This window comes from Terrapene carolina, unplaced genomic scaffold (genome assembly GCF_002925995.2).
Source record: "Terrapene carolina triunguis isolate 2854851 unplaced genomic scaffold, T_m_triunguis-2.0 Scaffold120, whole genome shotgun sequence".
Taxonomy (NCBI): domain Eukaryota; kingdom Metazoa; phylum Chordata; order Testudines; family Emydidae; genus Terrapene; species Terrapene triunguis.
Genome location: NW_020664471.1, coordinates 7,737,676 through 7,754,318, shown reverse-complemented (window position 1 = coordinate 7,754,318; position 16,643 = coordinate 7,737,676). Strand labels below are relative to the sequence as shown.

At 40.1% G+C, this 16,643-nt stretch overlaps 2 protein-coding genes across 2 annotated transcripts in view; one reads left to right on the top strand and one right to left on the bottom strand.

The window, feature by feature from the left end:
• PREPL (prolyl endopeptidase like) overlaps positions 1–9,633 on the top strand; it is a 24,534-nt gene extending 14,901 nt beyond the window's left edge. Inside the window, exons 9-15 of the mRNA XM_024210687.2 lie at positions 1,646–1,840; positions 2,571–2,746; positions 4,476–4,692; positions 5,467–5,616; positions 6,722–6,848; positions 8,102–8,184; positions 9,094–9,633. Of these exons, the coding sequence (XP_024066455.1) occupies positions 1,646–1,840; positions 2,571–2,746; positions 4,476–4,692; positions 5,467–5,616; positions 6,722–6,848; positions 8,102–8,184; positions 9,094–9,147 (1,002 nt within the window). The 3' untranslated portion in view covers positions 9,148–9,633. The remainder of the gene's footprint in view (positions 1–1,645; positions 1,841–2,570; positions 2,747–4,475; positions 4,693–5,466; positions 5,617–6,721; positions 6,849–8,101; positions 8,185–9,093) is intronic.
• A 694-nt stretch (positions 9,634–10,327) lies between these two features.
• Positions 10,328–16,643, bottom strand: part of SLC3A1 (solute carrier family 3 member 1) — a 25,337-nt gene continuing 19,021 nt past the window's right edge. Inside the window, exons 8-10 of the mRNA XM_024210688.2 lie at positions 15,744–15,927; positions 12,153–12,256; positions 10,328–11,216 (exon numbers count right to left, since the gene is read on the bottom strand). Coding sequence (XP_024066456.1) covers positions 10,776–11,216; positions 12,153–12,256; positions 15,744–15,927 — 729 coding nt within the window. The 3' untranslated portion in view covers positions 10,328–10,775. The remainder of the gene's footprint in view (positions 11,217–12,152; positions 12,257–15,743; positions 15,928–16,643) is intronic.

The following is a 16,643-nucleotide window of genomic DNA, read 5'->3' as shown; positions in this document are numbered from 1 at the left end:
GGCCTGCATATTTATACCTGCCTCTGGAAATTTCCACCACATGCGTCTGACGAAGTGGGTATTCGCCCACGAAAGCTTATGCTCCAATACGTCTGTTAGTCTATAAGGTGCCGTAGGACTCTTTGTTAATATAAAAGTAGAAATTAATATAAATGTCAGCAACAGAGAAGCTGTGAATACTACAACAGTGACATGTCATTGTGTGTACTTTTAAGTGTATGTTACTGTCTTCTGATCTCATATTACAGTCAGACCTGTTACCATAAGGCCAGTTTCTGATCCCCTTGATCAAGTTAAGTAGTAGTCTCATTGACTTCAATGGGCCAACTGGTGGTGTAAGGTACTATGCAGTGAGAATTAGGGTATCATAATCTGGCCCACTGAGAGAAGCAAGATAGATAGCCAAAGTCAGTATATTGAAAGAGTATTCAGAAGACCAATGTGTAATGCTGACACACCCTAATAGTAAGTAATTTAGAAGAATTATGTTTATTACAATATGATTGATAAAAAATAATTATTTCCTACTTTTCCTAGTTGTTAGATGCCAAATTTTCATTATGACTTTGATCTTTTTCCTTTTAACTCCTATCTCATCAAAATACTTTAATTTCTGCAGACAAACAATTCAACCACAGACTTTAAAATTGTTTCTTTGTATTTATTCAAAAATACAAATCTGAAGAATTCTTAACCTTGTTGCAATAAGTTACTAATGTTGTATTCTACAAACCTCCTTCTAATGGTGTTCCTATAGGTAAATATAGTACACTCCCAGCACAGTTGCTGAGACTGTTGCTTTTTAAAATGATCTTGTTCAGTTGAATCAATTGTTCAGAGAAGGGACTGCAATTTCTCTGTAAAACTTTGACTTTTAGTGGCACAATTTCTGAAGCCTCTATCAACCTGCTAACCAGAATTCCTTAAAGTAAGTTGTGGTCTAGCAGGGGGCTTGACACAGGACCCTGCTGCTCTCAAAGAATGAATCTTGATTCCTTTCATTTTTAGTAGAGTTAAAAATCTTAAACATAATAGCAGTGAGTTTCTGAGTGTAGATGTGCCAAGAAAAGGTTTTGTTCTTCACAGTGGCTAGCACTGGGAACAAAGTTAGAGGCAGGGGTTTTAAGTGGCTGAGCACTACTGAGTCAACTTACGGCACTGGAGTAATAACTGACATTGACTTGGCTGTATTACAAGTTGAACAAGAAGTGGTAGATCAGAGGGGAAATGAGATAAGGAAAATTGTTAAAAAATGCAGTAGAATACAAGGTATCTTAATTATATTTTTTTTAAATCTTGCTAATATAGTATTCCCATTTTTAAATGGTCCTTTGAATATGGCTGTATTTATTTTGTCCTCTCTATGAAAAACTTTGGAATTAGGTTTTATATTCCATTTTACTTCATTGTTGAACCTCATTAGGTGGCTGTAGAAAAAGATTAGCTAAATTCTTACACTTGCTGACACTGTTTCATTAAACATTTTAATGTATAAGACATGGAGCTTGTGTTAAATACAAACTGAGGTAATTAAGCATGATGTCCAAATCTTTTCATTTGAGAGGAGGCAATGGACATAATTATAAACGCAGTAAAAGGTTTCACTTTAAATTTTTGGGATTATTAACAATCTTCATTTTCTCAGTTACCTGCATGGGCCTGTGCATTTGAGTCAGAATCCCATCCTGAGTACAATGCCAGCACTTGCTATTTTCAGCTCACCTCCCCAATACAACCCCCTAAACGTTTTGCATATACATTGGTGGAAAATCATCTCGTTGAGCAGGAGGCACCAATTACAATTAATTGCCACACTCTACGGTTAGAAGCTAAGAGCACGGTAAGATTTTCAGCCATTTCCCCTCCCCACTACCTTCCCCATGCACCGTACCCCCTCTGTAGAAACTGTTTGTGGAAGGGACTCAGGAATAAATACCATAAAGAACTACTGGTGCCATATTTACTAGAACAGTAGGTGTTTTCTCCAGCGCTATAGAAAAAAGATCAGGAAAAGGTAGTGTTGATGGTTTTTTCCAGATTTGGTGTACCTTGGAGCTGGTATGCTATAGTTAAGAGGATGTAGCTGAATATGACCTGATACAATTGTATTAGTATTATGTCTTTATGACAAACAAACAAACAAAAAATGCCAAAATGATGTACAGCCTACATCAGTCAAGAAGGGAAAAAAGTTAACAACCTTCTGAGTTTAAAAAAGTTTAGATGTTAAGTTAATAACAAGTTTGCTGCTACAGTAAGTGCTAAATATTCAGTTCATAATACATATTGATGGTGTTACAAGGGGACGGAAGAGCTGGGTACTTTGATATTTTAAAAACACCTCAGGTGTTGCACTTAAATGAATTTTATACTCTGCATCAGTAAACCAGCCCAGCAGAGGTTCAGTCTCTAGCTTTATTTTTCAGGAGTGCTTTGTACAATCTAAGTGGGGGGAAAAAATTACTGTAATCAAAAAAACACATTTAAAATAAATAATTGAAGTTTTCATTGCTATGTGTCATTGTGAACTCTGAAACATCCTTTAATGTAAAATACTCCTTCATTTCCAGGATGAAATTTTGGTGCCAATTACAGTTTTTTATAATACAAATTCTAAAGAGCTACACAGGAAACCACTTCTGGTTCATGTATATGGAGCTTATGGCATAGATTTGAACATGAGCTTTAAAGCTGAGAAGCTGATGCTAATTGAAGATGGTTGGATATTAGCATATTGCCATGTTAGGTAAGTTGTAGGTATATAATGTAATAAAGATTTTTATTTGTAGGGCACATGGTCAATATTCTTGAGACTGCTAGGAAGAGCCTTTTCGTTTTGCTGTCTTGTACTGTAGCCATTCCTATACCATCACATTTCCATCTTCCATAAAATTATAGGTAATTAAGTGATTCAATTACAACTCAAGTGCCCTAAAGCACTTAAAGGTGCCACAGGACTCTCTGTTGCTTTTTACAGATCCAGACTAACACGGCTACCCCACTGATACCTAAAGCAAATAAGGTTAAATTCACAAGATCCATGCACAGTGGAGTGTCTCTGCTTATCTGCAGGATGGTTGTATGTGATTTTTCAGCTTAGCCCTGACAGTATCTGACTTCTCTAATACACACATCATTTTCTGTAAAGTCACATCTTGTCCTTGCTCAAAAACATAATTTCTGCTATTATGTTCATGGTGTAAGAATTTACCATCACCCTCTTATTCCCAGGCTAGTAGCATACATTCATGTTTGATCTGTATCTGTTGAAAAGCATTTGCCTTTTAAAAACAGTATCCAAGCCTGTAACCTATTTCTTGTCTCTTTTTTGGCTAACTCCTCTCTGCTTTCTGTTCAACTACAATCCTATTGCAGTCATTTTTACCACAATGTACAGTCTCTTTCCAGCTTTCATTTGGTTCTAAAAATTTCATTCATCTGATCAAAGATACAGGAAAACTTCATTATTTCTCAGTTATGTTCTTTAACAGGGAGAAAGTGTTGCTTAAATGAGATGAAATATCATTTATTGCTCATGAGGCTACTTCAACTATAAAATCAGCTTCTGAGTCCGCAGTTACATTTATATTCTGATATTGCTCAATGGAAAACATGTTCTTTGTCTGTTAGCATCTTATGACTTAGCCAAGGCCTACTTGTTTTACAATGATAACATTATAGATGAAGTATTCTGGCAATTTATTCAGTTGCGATTTTGTTCTAAATTAAAAGATGCTGTAAGGTAATTTAGATCCAAATTACTGGTTTGTGAAAAATATTTGTGACGGTTCATACGATTAACAAAAAAATATATATTAACGAAGTATTATTTTAAAAAAACAGAATTAAACTTTCCCTTGAAGTGTTTGCAACCACACATTGTAGCACTTTGCAAATGTATGTGAACCAGAAAGTGAAACTGATTAGCCTAGTGTCCTAACTCAAACTGAATGAAAGGCAACACTTCAATGAATGTAATGGGTGAAAAATAAACTGATTTAATTTTTCATTGTTTAATTGATTAGTAACACACAGATGGAAAAATGTAATTTTTACCTGAGTTTCCCTTTATTATTTATAAGTGTGTGTATAAATAATTTTAAAGTGATATTATCTACTTTGGTAATTTAAAATACTGATCTACTGTGACGACAACCCAGGCAGACCTTCCCTCATAGTCCTTCTCTGATGACTTTGGAATATTCACACTAAGCATATTGGTGCGTGTGCAGTTCTAGAGACAGTGCACACATACTAGGTTGTTGGTTTTTTTTAAGTTTCACCAGAGTGAATGGGTTTTTTCCCCTGACATTTTACCATGAAGAAGTGAGTAGGTGTTTGTATGATAGAAAGGAAGGGAAGGTTAGTTATGGATACTAAAACATTATTTTGTACTACCACAGATGATGATGATGTCTTAATATTTGAAACATAAGTTCTGTGACTTTTGTGACTTGAATTGTTTTAAATTTCAGGGGTGGCGGAGAGTTAGGCCTGAGTTGGCATAAAGATGGATGTATGCATAATAAACTCAAAGGTCTCCACGACCTTAAGGCTTGTATAATGCTCTTGCATGAACTAGGATTTTCTCAGCCAAAGTATACAGCGCTAACAGGTAGCAGTGCAGGAGGAGTTCTTGCAGGAGCTCTGTGCAATGCTGATCCTGATCTCATCAGAGCCGTAGTTTTACAGGTGAGATGACAGATTTCTAATGGAATCAGGGCCGGCTCCAGGCATTAGCAGAGGAAGCACGTGCCTGGGGTGGCACATGCTAAGGGGCGGCATTCCGTCCATTCTTGGGGCGGCAGAGTCCGGGCAGCTTTTATTTTTTTTTAGCATCGGCAGTTCGGGCGGCGGCAGTCCGAGCGGTTTTGTTTTTTTTTTTTTTTGCTTGGGGCAGCAAAAATGGTAGAGCCGGCCCTGAATGGAATAGGAGGTTAAACTATGTTGTTTATTTTATCTTCTCTAATTTCAGAATTAGTCAACAATTTCTTACTCAGTGAAAGATTGTTCAAGGATGGGGGTAATGTTGCGATTTCATTGTATGAGGGAGCAGACAGGCATTCTTTACCCTGAAGAGCTAGAACTATGGAAGGCTATAGAAAAGAGAGTTGTCATAGTGAAGGTGACAGGAGATGGAAGTATGGCTAAGGATTTCAGCAGAGGTAGAATCAAGAGGTGCTTATACATACACAACCTCTGTACACAACATAGAATAAATAATTATTTGGAAAAACTTTTTCTGAACTCTCACTGCTCTCCTGAACAAGCGTGCATGATTATAAGAGGATTAAAGGAGTCTTTCCATTGACTTCATTGGCTTTGGGTCAGGCCGTAAATTTGTGCCATCACAGACATTTAGTGGATTCTAGTAGAGTAGACTGGACTTACATGAAGGTTCAGTGTCCTCTCTTTTGTTAACTGTATCTTAAGTTTGTGAAACCATCTTTTTGTTTTGTTTTTTAGGCCCCTTTCCTAGATGTTCTAAATACAATGTTGGACACTGATCTCCCACTGACAATTGAAGAACAGGAAGAATGGGGAAATCCATTAGCAGATGAAAAGTACATGGAATATATTAAAAGTTATTGCCCTTATCATAATATTAAGCCACAGGTACTAAGGAGTAATTAAACCATTCTGCTTTTTCTTAATACAATGTATAGTACCACACAGACTAAACAAATAAAACATTTGATCATGAAAATGCAGAATTGCAGATTCATTCTTTAGGGCCTTAGGAACTTGAGATTGTGAACTATGTGTTCTTAAAAGATAAATCCTGATTGAATATGAAGAAGCCATCTTTGGCTAGTTAGTTCAGGAATAATCTATATTGCTTTGTAGTGTACAAAATCATAAATGGCTACTGAAATTGATTGAACACCTCCCCTTAGACAATTAATCAATCTCAAAAGTTTTATTGCTGGCATACTATAAAGTATTAGATTATTCCTATTATACAACACACCACAGCATGAAAAATATTGTTTCTTCCCTTGTGAGGATTTTTTAATAGTTTTGCTGCCAGACTAGGGAATTGTCACTGTGGAAGAGGAGTAGTGTCACTAGACACATGGTGCAAGTAAATGTTTCGATGTCATTTCTGAATGGCTAATTCATTTTCTCTGAACTGTGACTGGTTATTAATGCTGTACAACTTCCCTAATGATAGTCTTCTGTGTATGTGAACTCTTACTACATCTAATTGATGCAAAATTACTAATTTGACTTTTTATCTGTAAATTAAGACCACAGCGAGAAATAAATGTAATTGTAAGTAAAATTCCTTATTTGTAAGCTGATAAGTGACTGGAGCTCCTTTTGCATCACTCCTACATGAGTGAGGCAGTCCCCAGGAAGTGTGGAGTTGCTCCAGTAACTCTCAGAAGAGGGGTTTTGTTAGGAGGGGAGAGGCATGGTCAGAGTATTCTGCGCTTCGGTTATCACTTCATGGCAGATGGTCCCTTGAGGATAAATCTGGCCGTTTTCAGACCAAACCAATTTTCAAGTTAAAATTATAGGGATGCTAATGTAGGGCTTTATAAAAAGAAGCAGGCTGCAATGCTAAATATAGAAGATATCTTTTCTCCATCATTGTCAAATGTAGCAAGCCTTCAAGTACTGTAATAGTATAGGGATTCAAAGTGGAATTCTTCAGGTTGTTCACATTTTAGGAAGTGAAAATGTTAATAACTTTTTCCCCCCATCTCTCTTTTAGGCTTATCCTTCAATTTTAATCACAGCATATGAAAATGATCAACGAATACCACTGATAGGATTATTAAGATATGTGCATAAACTTAGAAAAGCAGAAAGGGATCATGCTAGAAGCATGAATAAGAAAGGTAATGTGGAAGTGTCTTTTATATACGTTGTTAAATAAGCACACACAAAAGTCACATAACTAATTATCCATCAATCATATGATATGTAAGAGTGGAAGGGACCTCGATAGGTCATCTAGTTCAGTCCACTGCACTGAGGCAGCTCCTAGACCAGCCCTGACAGGTGTTTGTCTAACCTGTTCTTAAAAACCTCTAATGACAGGGATTCCACTCCCTAGAGGCAAACATCCATTATATATGCCATTTTTATTTGAGAGAGTTTGGTTCAGAATTTTGTTCACTTTACAGTATGTTTCTTAAAAGAAATTCTGAAAATGTTAGATAATTTGTTCCACTGTGCATGTGTGTACTATATAAAGCACAATATCGAAAGGTTGGAAGCAATTCAGGGTACCTATAACCTTGAGAAATTAGTCTACCCATATTTATTGTATGGGTTAAGCTGCCTACTTGTAATGATATGGGTAGGGCTAAAGCTTTTAGTACTCACTCTCCAGAATCTTAAAAGGCACTCATCAATTTTGGGATCCAAAATTTGCCTTAAAATAGTCAAGCTAATGGGTGCTAAATAATTCTTTTTAAAAAAATAAATTAATAATCCACTTAATCTATCTTTCCCTTGCTGTGAATTTTAAAGCCCTTTATTATTCAGAGCCTGCACAAACCTACTATTTCCCTGTTCATTCTGAAGTTGTAGACATGCTATTCCCGGAGATACTATGACATGACTGTTAAAGCATGGAAGTTGTATATTGCTGATAGAAGTTATCACCAGCCAAGAACTTTCTTTCAGTAACAGATGCTAAAATTATGTTTTAGTACAACAGACTCCAACTAATCTGTACTAATGAGGGGAAGAGGCCCTCTTTCACAGTTTTAGCTCTTGAATTAGCTGTTCCCGTCAGCTGGGAGCCTAGCTGCAGGGAATAAGTAAAGATGGCAGCTGCTGCTGCCTTGCTCATGAAGAGAAAATCCATCCTTCTGAAAAGAATTGAGAGACAATTGTCTATATATACTTCCTGAAATATGTAATCATCAGGAACCATTTAATGCAAATAGTTCATCCACCAACCTATTACGTGTGGTTTAATGTCATACAATTGTTCCCCCTCCCCCCCAATTTTCTTGCTTGTAGAACTACACAAGTATCTTGTCCAGGATAGTGGTAATATCATCCCTCTCCACATAACACACACAGCTCCACCTTTCCTTGTTCATTCAACAGTGACGGACATTAAACATTTTTGTTTCAGGAAACCTGATACCTAATATCATCTTAAATGTTCAGGCAGGAGGCAGTCATTGTGCTCCATTGTGGGAGGATTCATTAAATGAGGTATGATTCCTCTATTGTACATTTTTATAGTTAGGACAAAAACAAATCTATAATGAAGTGTATACTAACACTATGATGTCATCATTTTGTGTATTATTTAATACACATTGGTGCTAACAAACAAGAACCACTGGTTGAGTTGGATGGGCCTGGGAGTTAGAATTCTCAGCTGCTGTTCCTGGCTCCCTGTGTGTGTGACCATAGACAAGTCACTTAACCTCATTGTGCCTCAGCTTACCCATCTTTTAAATGGGGTACTTAACTACGGAACTGCTCACCAGTGTTCTGAGCTTTAATTGTTTGTAAAGTGCTTTGATACCTTTGGATGAACAGCTCTAAATAGTGCAAAGTATTGGTACAGTAATAGCGAAAGCTTTACACCATCCAATTGTAAAGGCTCAAAATGTTCTGATTAAACTGCCTTTCATTTGCTCTCATCAGCCTTCTTGGTTGAGAAAATCACCAATGTGTTTCTGCAGCTTTAAATTGTGTAAGTTTGGTTTATACTGTGGGGGGCAATTTGTCTTTTAGAAATTCCAGATTTTAAGTGGATTTTTTTTTAAACTCCTAAGCATTCTACAAATAGCATTATAGTTTAAGCAAATCAACTCTGAAAGCACCTGGTGACACCTCCTTCACCGTTACTGCTGTCCCATGCCCAATAACATTTTCTTACTGGGAAGCTTTTCAGATCCCAGTGGCTGCTTTTTTCTAAAGAAAATTGATCTGGAAAGTCTCTGTTTACATCTCAGATTGCTGCAAGGCGGTATTTAGTGGCACCAGTGGCTATCAGGGTGAATAATGTAAGAATGGGCCAGAAAAAGGGTGGGAAGGTTTGACAGAAATCCAAAGATTTTTTTAGAATGAGTCCTCTGACTTTTTTTTTTAACTAAATTTTCATTGTTTTAGGTTACAAGCCACCTTGCTTTTCTGTACAAAGAATTTGGACTTGAGAGAGAATAACTTGAAGAAGTGGTTTATTTAACATGCACAGTTATTTCAGAATTTGTTGAAAGATTTAAAAACTGTATATATACACATTAGACTTCTGAAAAAGCCATATCACATACCTGTAAATTTAAAAAATGAGCACTCATTCTCCAAAGGAACCAGCTGTAATAGATCCCAGATATGGGTCCCTGCTTCCGGTGCATAACCAGACCAGGAGCTCATAAAGGCAGAGTTGTGTGAGCTACTGGCTTACATATACATACCAGGTGGTAAATTCCTTCCCTGCTGCATTGGAGGAGCAGCGTCTCCAGCCTCTAGCTACCAGTTCCTTGTGCAAACAAAAAAGATGAATGAATACAAACATGCATCCCAAATCTACAGAGGAGGGTGGATCCCTTACAAATTCGATCTTCATAGAAGAATTATGACTAAGGCTAAGATTTTTATCACGGTTATTTTTAGTAAAAGTCACCGACAGATCACGGGCAATAAACAAAAATTCACGGAGCCCATGACCTGTCCATGACTTTTACTACAAATAACTGGGGGGGGGGGGGGGGGAACGACTTACAGGCCAAGCCCCCTGCCATGGCGGGGGTCACAGCCCCCCGCTCCAGAGCTGGCCACAGCTGTGGGGCAGGGGAGCATGGCCCCAGCTGCATCCCCTGCCAAAACCCTGGCAGCAGCTGGGGAGGTGGATGCAGCCCCTGGCAAAAGCCATGGGGCTTGGGTGCATGGCCCCAACCCCTGCCAACCCTGGGGCTGTAGGATCCTGGTTCCAGCCAGCTCCAGTTGCAGGGCAGGGGCGCACAGTCCTTCCTCCCCATCGTGAAGCCCTAGAAGTCCCAGAGGTCCAGTAAAGTCACAGAATCCATGACTGCCATGACCTCGGTGACTAAATTGTAGCTTTAATTATGACATGTTCAGTAAGTAAATTTCTCTTCCAGCTGGTACTAAACACTTGTTTGTTACTTATTTGCCTTGATCAGCTCTCAATTTTCTCTTTCCTCTAAATGAGTTGTTTTAAAACTGACCTGATGACTTATTTGCTTCTAACTATTTCAGACAATTCAGTGCCCATTACACAAATAGGAAACTTGCAAAACAAGTACTATGGAGTGTAAACGGCCACAGGATTTGTGGCTGAGTTGTGGCAGTCAGATACAGCCCACAATAGGGGTACACAGTGCACAGGTACAACACTCAAGCAGGAAATCTTAAGAGCTTTATACCTTAGGCACAATGCCTCTAGGAGCCCTATAGGCATATGGCTAGTGTTCTACCCTTGCACAAATACTTATCTGGAATGGACCAGCCCCAGGGATGGCTTTACAGGGGAGGATCCTTACCTTTCCTTGTGCCTGTTCACAATCCCTCTGGAAACTCTAGCCTCCATGGTTGTTGGTTAGTTGGTTGCCCTTAAGCTAAGCACCTTCTGCCCTCCACTCACCACCATTGCTCACACACCAATAAAAGAGGCCAGACAATTAAGCCATATTAGTTTGTTTATGGGCTGCTGTTCATTTAATACACAAACCAGCAAGTTTAAAAAGCCATTGCCAACTATTCACAGTATTTACCTGAAATCAACCTTTCCTGCCTTAAATGCATAAAACAAAATTTCCTACATGCCCTAGCGCTTAGCAATGCATGTAGAGTATATTCAAGGCACTAGAATAACATGCTTTTTCAGCCACAAAACACTTCCCTTGGAAAGTTTCCATAGTATGAACTGTCTTCCTTGTTTTATACTCAAGGACAATTCCTTCCCCCTTTTCAGTTTTAATTGTTTTGGTATTTACAACTTTACCAGTGTTGCTAAAATTAGTGCTTAGCCTTATGGTAGCTTCAGACGGAAGCTCAGAAACTACAGCTTTCAGGTCTGTGATTGATTCCTGTCCAAAATTGAGAACCATTATAAAGACTGTGTCTAATCCATCTAATTCCCTCAGATACACAAAAACATTGCTGTCATTCCAAATGTAGCACATCCATCCCCTCTGAATGGGCAGCTCATTGTTGCGAAGTAAATTTAGCTCTCGATATAGATTCAGTGTTGAGTTAGGTTGAGTCTTTTGAACCTGTTTTAAAAAAAAAAAAAAAAACATCATTACCGTAGTCATTTATTCCTCGTTAAATGTTGGAAATGTTACTTTGAAGTACAGAAGTGATTACCACATCTGCTAAGATTATCTTCCCAGCTTTCGGACTCTCAGCCCCCGCTGCAAATCCTTCCACAGATTCAAGTTGAAGCTATTTGTCCTCAACCTCTGGGGACCTTCACAACTCTGCCTCTTCATATACTTATCTGCCCTATCTCTCCCCATATTGTCCACATTTGCCACTCCACCCATGATGATAGCCATGTCTCCTTCTCCTACAACTGTCTTTGCTCCTTCCATTGCGCTTCATACACTTTTTGTCAGCAAAGCATTCCATACCAAGGAATCGGAGCATTCAGCATCAAGGACTTGATTTTGCTCCCACTGACTTCAGTGCTGCAGAAGCAACCCCCAATGGATTAGTTTCAAGTGTTTTTTCTTTGCTGTTGTTTACTGTTGTAGATCAACAATACCAGTACTTGACCTACTTGGTTTAACAGCAACTGCCAAGTTTGGTCTTAGACAGAACAACATATGCAAACCTAGAAATGCATCCATCTTATTTTCCTGCTAAGTTTAACAAAGCCTACTTGTATTAATCTAAATTAAAATGGGGGTGAGTAGATTTCAGATTAATGATGAAAGATTAAATGAATTAGACTAAAAAAAAAAATCACTTCAATATCACCATATTTTTCTGGTTAAATGAGGGCTAGTAAAATAGCCTTTGCTGTTGCAATGAGATTTTTTACCATTTTTCTTCGACAGATTTGTTTTTTCTTGGTTTTAGTTTTAACTTAGTTAAACTGCCCCCATTCCACTAATCAAAACAAATTAGAGCTTCATTTAGCTGAAGCTATTTTGCTAGCATTTTTTTGTAACCCATATGACTGTGTCCTTAATTTAAATACTTACTTCGACATTTACATTTTGGTAGTCCAGATTAACAGGTAACCAGCTTAAATTACCCTCACTGAAGCCGGCATGAAGATTGCCATTCCACTGCATGGGTGACTTCTCTGGAAAGGTCACCTAAAAATAAGAGAGTATTGGGCACCATTCAAAAACATCCTCGTTAATGTGCTAAAGAATGATCCAGTTAACAATCTTTTGCTCAAGCTTCTCTCTCATGTCAAGATTATTTCATCTCATAGGGGACTTTAATTAGGTCCTAGACCTAAAGCTTTACAGGAAGTAATTAAAAATCCCACAAGTGTAGGGGGATCATGAAGAGAGAGAATCAAAAGCTATCACTAAAAGGGGGAGGAAAAACTGTGTAATGGATTTGGCACTGGACTGAGTGCTGCAGACCTGTGTTCAATTCCCAGCTCAGACGCAGATTTTCTGTGTGACTTCTGGGAAGTTACTTAATCTACTCTGTGCTTCAGTTCCCCATCTGTAAAATTGGGATAATACTTGCCTACCCTGCCCAGAAGTGGTGTGAGGATAAAAAGCTATTAATAATTATTAGGTGGTCAGATTTTACAGTAATGAGGACCATGTAAATTCTTTGACAGAAATGCAGTTAGTGGATGTATGAGGTGATCTGTAACCTGGAAAGAGATACTGTACTAATATTTGAATAATCAAAGTTTATATTAAATTTGAAGACTGTAAGTACCTTATTCAGTAGCGTATCCGTGCTTGTTAACTGTTCTACAATGTATTATATTTTTAGCTCTAATTATCTGAGAAAATGTAATCTGTCCTGATGAGTGCTTTGTAAATATATTACAGTTTTCAATACACCTCTACCCCGATATAACGCGACCCGATATAACACGAATTCGGATATAATGCAGTAAAGCAGCGCTCCAGGGGGGAGGGGTTGCGTGCTCCGGCGGATCAAAGCAAGTTTGATGTAACGCGGTTTCACCTATAACATGGTAAGATTTTTTGGCTCCCAAGGACAGCGTTATATTGGGGTAGAGGTGTATATCAGTCCTTTTGTAGGATTCCCTCCTCAAGTGCAAGATATACTCTTAGAACTCATGGTCGGTAACAGGTAAATGAAAAACATGTCAAAACTTGCTTGCAAAACGTAAAGAATTATTTAAAATTTTGAGAAGTGTGACAGTTGTGTTGTATGTTGCAAAACAAATTATTACAGCTGATCAAAAATGAAAAGCTAGCTTTGTGAAAACTTCCAAGTTTTGTTTTGAAAAGTTCAAAATAGACTTTTTCAAAAACATTTCCTGACTGTTTTTCAATATTTTTTCAAAAATTTTATTGAATATATGATTGAACACCTTCTCTAAATTATCAAAAGCTCTAGCAACAGTTGCAATGATTTGATAAACTTTGTAAAATTTTAAAAACATGAAATATTTTACACACACATTTCAGCAATTTCACCAAAAAAAGTAAGTGTGTGTGTGTGTGTGTGTGTGTGTGTGTGTGTGTGTGTGTGTGTAAAAAGGCCTTTCTCTGTGAAAAACTGTTAGGAAAATTTTGACCAGCTGTACCACTTTCCTTTCTGTGGCAATATAGGTACTGGGTTTCTCCTGCTCACATGTTCTGACAGGCAGGATAACCACCAGTCCCAGATGTCTGTACCCTGTAATGCTCCCTCACCTCATTCAGTTTATCTCCTGGGGCTTCAGTTGTTACTCCTGCAGGAATTCTGTACCACATGTAATTTTTTTTCCCTGCAGAAAATAAACTTCTTCTGGAAAGTTGCTGCAGTTCTGACTTTTGCCCACAAGGGGCCACTGTGGCACTAGCACAGAGCAGCCAATCCCCTGCCAGCCCCAGCACCCAAAGGGAAGAGAAAGAGCCTGCCTTCTTCACAGCACTGGTGGGGCCACATCGGGAGACAGGGAATATGGAGAGACAGACAGTGTGGACACATGGGGCTGCTGGGGGGTCAAAGATGGGTTCATTAGGGCTAGTGTGGGAGGACAGACTGGGGCAGGGACTGTACGGGAGTGGAGGTGCAGGAATACGTGGGAATGGGGGGGTGTAGGGACACATGGGAGAAGGGGGTTGGCTGAGTGGGGGCACAGACACATGGGGAGGGGACTAGCTGAGGAGTGCAGGGACACAGGGGGACAGGGGCAGATGTGTCTGACTGAATGGGAGATGCTAAAGGTAAGCCAGGGTCTGCATGGGGGAGGCTCCCTAACAATCCCTCTCTGCCCCCCCCAAAAAAAACCCTGTTCTATACTTTTCCCACCCATACCCAGCAACCCTCCAAGTTCACATCCAGACTCTTTCCCAGCAATTACTTCCCTCTCCCTCAACTCCTCTGTTACCCCCGACTCCCTCAAGCGTTTACACTGCTTCTGAGGGGTGCAGGAAATATGGTTCTGTATTGTCGTTTAAATGAATTATTACTTAGAGTTCTGTATTAGTATGCCTAGTAAGGAATCTATTCATCAAAAAATTTCCTGAATCTTTTTTGTCTGTTGTTATAGACATCCTTGCTGATGGGTACTTTGAAATAAATTACCAAAATAATTGAAACTGCTGTGATTATATTGCGTTGTTTTGGTAAATAAAATTTGCAGATTTTTAAAATATTGTGTGCAGAATTTTTTATTTTATGGTGCAGAATTCCCCCAGGAGTAAATTTTCATGGCTGCAAAAGTGTACCTCAGCAAATGACTCCTCCTTTCTCAGAGACCCTGCTCATGAGTCCTGTCTCTGAGGGTTAAAGGAAACCTTTCCTTCCCTCCTGTGGCCCAGGGCTCAGAACTGGATGGCCATTGAAACCCCAGAGAGAGAGGGTTGTGCCAAAGGGTGAGACCTTTCTAAGAAGCAGCTTTGTGTTTGCAGCAGACAAGGCTCTGGGATCTGTAGTAATAAGCCCTTGAGAAGCTTTGTCAGCATATTTCTGGAAGGAAAGGCAAAGTTTTCCTGAAAAGATTTAACTGCTAGAAGGACTCATTAATCCACTTGAAGGGGTCAGGGGAGAAAAGGTGGGTTTGTCACTGAAAATCTTTGCCTCAACACAGAACTCTCTTCAGCATCCAAGGCAGACTGCTTTGGTGCCTAGATGTGTATTATCACTATTAGCCACGAGAATGCATTGTGTATTCTATTCTACTACACCCTTTAACACCATATACTTCCTTCAGCCCGGCTGGGGCTGGGGGCAGTGGGCAGAGGAGCCTACTTTGGGAAGGCTAGTCCTACCATTGCTGTTATCCACATGCAGTCCTTGTGCTCAGGTCATCTAGGGCTGGATAACTACTAGCTCTGTGCAGGGGCATGAGGAGATGAAGCTACTCTGGTTCTCTCACACACTCAGTTCTCTCCCATAGTGAGTGAGTAAGAAACCAATAAAGGAGGAACATCTGCCATTCAGAATGCTCCCACTCAATGCTGACTTTTCATGGAGATAATAATAAATGAGAATAATCAAGTGGTTGCTCCCCTTTAACTCGGGAAAGATTATTTTAGAAACAGGACAGTGGTTGGGGATGGAATGAGAAATATATGTGCTTAATTAAACAAAAGTTACTGTTTTGTTAGAAAATTCTGTGTACTCAGAACTAATAGTGCTCCTTAGGGGATTTGAATTTATAAGTCCTTCACTCACATTTTCAGTTGCAATATTTTCCATTCCTATTTCTTCACCATAATAAGTTGTAGGTGTCCCAGGAAGAGTTAAAAGGAGCATATTTATGACATTAGTGTATTCTTTTCCAATCCGAGACGTAATTCGAGCAGTGCTAGGGTCTCCAACCTAAACAAAAATAATTTCTTATATCAAAATACAAGAATAAAGGTCCATACTAGAACTAAATACATCCATATGACATTGGTCTAATACAGTGGTTCCCAAAGTGGGGTTCGCGAACCCCTGGGGGTTCGCAGAACGTTACAGGGGGTTCGCAAGAAAAAATTCAGTAATGGCGGCCAGAGGACCCCGGCATTGGAGGCAGCAGGTGGGACCTGGTTGCAGGGCAGACAACCAGAGCCCTAGGGAGAGCAGGGCCGTGCAGTTGGGGCTGGCAGCCCAAGCCCTGCCCCCGTCAGCGGGGGAGCCGGCAGCCCCGAGCCCCAGCGCTCCGTCGGGGCTGGCAGCCCCGAGCCCCTTGAGATGGGGCCGAGCAGTTGGGGCCAGAAGCCCAAGCCCTGCCCCCGTCAGCGGGGGAGCCGGCAGCTCGAGCCCCAGCGCTCCGGCGGGGATGGCAACCCCGAGCCCCTTGAGAGCGGGGCTGGGCAGTTGGGGCCGGCAGCCCGAGCCCTGCCCCTGTCAGCGGGGCAGCTGGCAGCCTGAGCCCCAGCGCTCCGGTGAGGCTGGCAGCCCCGAGTCCAAGGGAGAGCGGGGCCGGGCACTTGGGGCTGGCAGCCCGAGCCCTGCCCCTGTCAGCAGGGCAGCTGGCAGCCCCGAGCCCCTTGAGAGCGGGGCCGGGCAATTGGGGCCGGCAGCCCAAGCCCTGCCCCCGTCAGCGGGGG